Source organism: Phlebotomus papatasi, chromosome 1 (genome assembly GCF_024763615.1).
Source record: "Phlebotomus papatasi isolate M1 chromosome 1, Ppap_2.1, whole genome shotgun sequence".
Lineage (NCBI taxonomy): Eukaryota > Metazoa > Arthropoda > Insecta > Diptera > Psychodidae > Phlebotomus > Phlebotomus papatasi.
In genome coordinates, this window is record NC_077222.1 from 21,220,360 (window position 1) to 21,225,500 (window position 5,141).

Consider the following 5,141-nt stretch of genomic DNA (forward strand, 5'->3'; position numbering starts at 1 on the left):
CGTGTTAGTCTCGAATTCGTTTAGTGAATAAATGGATTAGTAAAAAGAGTTGAAAAATACACATTCACTGTCCAGATTCACAAACCGAAGCTGGTTTACCGTGATAAGCAGTACTGTGTGTATCAGAATGTACATAGAGTACCGTCATATAAAGGAGGTTCACCTCCATGGAGGTTGAAATAGAACAAGAGAATGGGATTGGGAGTGCATACTGGACCTAAATAAGTCTGAATGCAGCGGTTCCGAAAGGAATATAATCGATCTACAGCTAAATCTTAACGACCCCTACTACTATAGGGGTACTTATATTTACTACTACAGGGCTACTTATATTTCTACATATTACTTATATCTGACGACAGTCATCTTCACTGCCTAAATCCCAAAAAGCATTTGACAAGGAGATTACCATCGAATATACGTATTCAGGATCCCAAAAACGGGTCTCTTAACGAATTACTAAAAGTGAGGAGTAATAAGTCAGTGTTATTGTGGAAGTCATTTGGAGTTAGAATGATTCTGAAATTCTCCGTCGACGACCCCGTCGTTAATAACATTTCGAATGAGCACTTTAGAATAACTTAGTACATTGGACTCGCAAAGATACTACTAATAGAGTTATAAAATGCCTCACATGGAAATTTTTCTTAAGGTCAAACTTATTTGTCTTACAATGATCTGATTAATTAGGAACCTTTGAAATTTCAGGTTCATGAGAACATTTCTGATAAAATGTTGTTACTTTGAGTATCAGTTTAGATGAAGGTCAGTTCGGGACTAACACAGAAAATATTTTTCTATCTAAATCTTCAGCACTGCGTAAGTAAAATAAATGGGGCAGTTTAATAATTTACAGTGGGATTTTATGCCATTATCAGCATCAAACTCTGTCCTCATACTTGAAGATTTATCACGAGTGAAATTAGGCAAAACAATTGTGGTTGAGTGCATTTCTGGGTGTGGAAGGTACATAAGTATAAAACCAACAAGATCTTTCAGATTGCTGTCAGTTTTACTTTGTCCGTGAAATCCGAAGCTCTCAGTGAAGAATGAAACTCCTACTCCTTGTTCTCCTCTTGCCAGCCATTGCTTACGCAGGCCTGGTCACTCATTACCCATGTAAGTAGTTTTAATTAGAAACTTAAGAGAAGGATGAATGAGTTTCATGGACCTCAACTACTTGTCATATAGAATACTAAGAAAAATTGAACAGTGTTCAAGATATTTATATATTTAGTTTCTGATTCTCTTTGAGAGTTCTATAATTTTATAAGTTTTAAATTTCTTAGTGAAGTTATGAAAACATGAACTGACACACTGTAAGTCCTGTCTTGGGAATATGTCATCCTATCTAGTAACGGACAAAGCGTTTTCGAGTTTCAATTATCTATTATTACAATATTGAATTTTTATTATTAATAATTAGAAATTGTAGTTTTTACATCACGTTACTGGTGAAGTTGACTTTAGATGTCAGGAGTGATACCAAGTGATAGCGTTAGTGTGAACTAAAGTGAACCATTTCATTAAGCAATTGTCAAGTTTACAATTTCATTTAGCAATTATAACTTACACCATAGTCAGTGTAAATGTAAAGTAACTAAATTCAGTGTATTTTTTTAATTGAAAAAAAATCCAAGTTTCGTGTACTGACCCAAATCAAATTCGAACTGGATAAGTATTATCTAGACTCTGCTTGGGCTGTTAAAATGATCCAGGCATGATGTCCGAACCAGTTGAAACACGGTACAAGTACCGATAACAATGAACGTTCAAGTTTAATTCTACGTTTAATACCCAAAGATGCTGATCACGGATCACTGGGTATGCTATTTTACTGAAGTTGAGGCCTATTTGAGAGAACTTCCGAGAGGATAAAAACAGACTGAAACGAAACGTCTCTGAACCAGTGACCTATGCGCCATAGGTCCAACACTCTATCCATATGAGGATAATGGTTAATGTCATCCTATTTTGCTAAATCCCAGCATTTTCGATAAGAGATTGTTTCAATATGTTTTTAAATTGAGAAAAGCTTGAAAAATTCTTTTCGATTCAGACGATGGCAGAGCTAGTTGTTTCATTTGGAGTTGCACAAAGTCCTACTGAAGTCCCCGAACAATTAATTCTTTATTTATGATGTATCGAATAGAGATGATGAAGACAACTATAATTCCTTTAATTTCTTTTACAGGTACCAACAGCTATTCTAATGGAGTTCCTGATGTTCCTGCCTGGGTTGAGGTTGAGGGATGTGATGAATTCGAATGTATAGTTCATGAAGGCGATATATTGCACTTGATTGCTGCTTTTGCTCCACAAAGTACTCATCACAGACTTGAATTCTGGGTACGTGTCTTCTTGGTGGGAGTTCCGCTGCCAATTGAGCAACCACCAGGTCTTGATGATGCCTGTCCACTCATCAATGGCGGATGCCCAATTGTAGCCGGACAGGGTGAGACTACCGCTGACGTGTATATGGAAGTGGACTTGCCAAATATTCCAATTGCTGTAACGGTTCGAGCTGAGGTTAGTCTTCGTGATCTTGATGATGGTGGAACTGTTGTATGCGGTGGTGTTGATATTACTGCTGGATAATTTCAAAAGAAAGACACCGCAATCAATCCGCTTTTGAATTATACATATTTCGGCAAAAATTAAGCAAGAATGCGGAGTACTTTTCTATAAGTGTTTCTACAACAATTCTTTTTATTTTGATTAAATGAAATGTTTAAACAATTATATTAAGTATTTTATTTTGAGAATGCTATAGAAGTCATCTCTACCCAGAAATTATCGCGGTTGGGTCAGCTTATGCACATAACACAATTAATACAGTGCTTAAGTGACCACTTACGTCCCTTTAAGATAACAGACCTCCTGGACAACAATTCATCATTTCACATGATCCAAAGTCAGCGTCCGCTAGCGTCGCAGCATCCCCAGGGTTTTGAGAACATCGTCCACTATGTTTTTTCATCTCGTCCGTGGACGCGCTCTCCTGCTCGTCCCCTACGGATTTCGCTTATACAGTTTCCTTGTCATTCTCTCTTCTGGCATACGGCAAATGTGACCGAGCCAGCTCAATCTTTTCACCCGAATAGAGGTTACAATGTAAAGCTCCTCCAGTTCGTGGTTCATCCTTGTTCAGAATTCCCCTGGAGTTTCCTCATGGAAACGCCCGTAGATTCGTTATAAGACCCGTCTCTCAAAAATCAACAGCTTTCTCTCTTCTGTACGGGTCAATGGTACTGTTTCCAGACCATACGTAATGACTAGCTTCAGTATGGTTTTACATATTTTGATCTTTGTTGACTGCGAGACGTCCCTCGATCGAAATATCGACGAAAGTGCAAGTAAATTATACCTCTATTCCGACTTCATTTACCCGTCGTCAATATCGATCCGAGGTATTAGCTGAGATTCTTTACAATCTCAGCTTTTGTGGTTACAGGTGAAATCCGACGGGCCAGATTGAAGATGGTTGGGTAGAGAGCATCCCCTTGCTCTCTTCTACCGCCTTAACTTGACACACGGGGATTTCAGTAGCCCAATATGCAAGACCGTTAGCTCTTCGGCAGTGAGATCTCTGACTGACTACTCTCTCAGCTGTGAGTTCGAGTCCCGCCTGGTGTAAGCAACTGAATGTCGAGAAAAAGACATTTTTCAGTGCGATGAAACGTAATAAAATACACCGCCTCTGTCAAAAAATCTTCAGAAGCACGGAATAAGCATTCACTACGGGGAAGGCTTTCCTGGGCGATCTACGATCATCAGATCCTTCCAACACGAGGCACATTGTAATGCTTACATTGTAATGATTACATTGTAGTACTAAATAAAATAAAGTGTCTGGATAAGATTAATAATAAGAACTTGGCACATATAAATGTCCATCATCACTAAACCTATCAGCTTTGGGGAACAGCCCAACTCCCGCATAGCATTCCACAGAACCCCTCTATCCCCTCTATCGATCGTGTCATAGGTCTGTCCAAAATCCACGAAAAGCTGTTGTATTGAGACGTTGTGCTTCCAGCATTTTTCCAATATTTGGCATATACTGAAGAGGTGATCAGTCGTGAAACTCGGAAACCTGCCAGGTACACTGCGAAAAATTTGGGTGTGAAATGTGTACAAATCGGGGGTTAATTTTTCACACCAAATTCTAACCCCGAATCAACCAAACCTCTCCGGTAGTAAATTTGGTAATAGGCGGGGGTTAAAAAGATTGAATAGAAAAATTAAACCCCATCGAGTGTTTATTTTACACCGACGCTATAAAACGAAATGGAAACCCCCATAGAGGGTTATTAGGTGAGATTCTTAATAATCTCACCTACTATAATCCTAACAAAATTTCATGTCGTCCGATCGACCTCAAACTTGGCCAAAATGTGTTTCAGCACTTCCTGATCACGAATATATATGTGGCTAATTTACGTTCCCGGCCGGCCGGCCGGCCGTCCGGCCGCTCTTTGGAGCTTAATAGCTCCTAAACTAAAAGAGATATCGACTTGCGGTTTTCGGCAAAGGTTATATATCGTATTAAAATTGCAACTTGGTGCATTGACCCCCCAACCCCCCACCCCTCCTTCCGCCATTTTGAATACCCCCCTTTTTTTGTTTTCTCAATAGCTCAGCCTCTATGGCATCGATCGGGCTCAAATTTTAGTATATTATAGCTGGGCCTTAGGGCTTTCCATAAATACCAAACTTAAGGTCCCCCGACCCCCCTGACCCTAGCTATAAGGGTCCAAAAATAATTTCTTAAAATGGCCATAACTCCGGTTCTAATTGTCAGATTTTGAAAAGTGAGGGCTTTTTGGAAAGCTCTCATGAAATGCCACTTCCCCTTCTAGCATCGCAAGTTCATAAAACCACCGCTAGGGGCGCTATTATTAAAAAGAAGATTTTTAAATTTTCTAAATTAAATAATTCAAAAATTCCATTGTGCATCGGGCTGAAATTTTAGTATGTTGTAGCCCTTGATTATACCTATCAAACAAAAAAATACTTAAGTCGATCCATAACCCCTGACCCCAGCTATAAGGGGACAAAGTTTGAACATTGACCGGCCTCTATCTCCGGTTCTAATTAACATAGCGACCTAAATATTACCTTTTTGGTTTCGTATCGAT

At 39.1% G+C, this 5,141-nt stretch overlaps 1 protein-coding gene across 1 annotated transcript; it reads left to right on the plus strand.

Moving 5' to 3' along the window:
* The first annotated feature begins 1,005 nt into the window (after positions 1–1,005).
* Positions 1,006–2,739, plus strand: LOC129798245 (mite group 2 allergen Tyr p 2-like). The gene is made up of 2 exons (XM_055841283.1): positions 1,006–1,119; positions 2,195–2,739. Exons 1-2 carry the CDS (start codon positions 1,050–1,052, stop codon positions 2,596–2,598), a joined length of 474 nt encoding a protein of 157 aa, XP_055697258.1. The 5' UTR covers positions 1,006–1,049; the 3' UTR covers positions 2,599–2,739.
* Positions 2,740–5,141: the final 2,402 nt, after the last annotated feature.

Coding starts and splice junctions, on each gene's coding strand:
- LOC129798245 (XM_055841283.1), top strand. CDS start 1,050: ATGAAACTCCTACTCCTTGTTCTCCTCTTGCCAGCCATTGCTTACGCA. Junction 1,120..2,194: donor CCTGGTCACTCATTACCCAT/GTAAGTAGTTTT, acceptor TTTCTTTTACAG/GTACCAACAGCTATTCTAAT.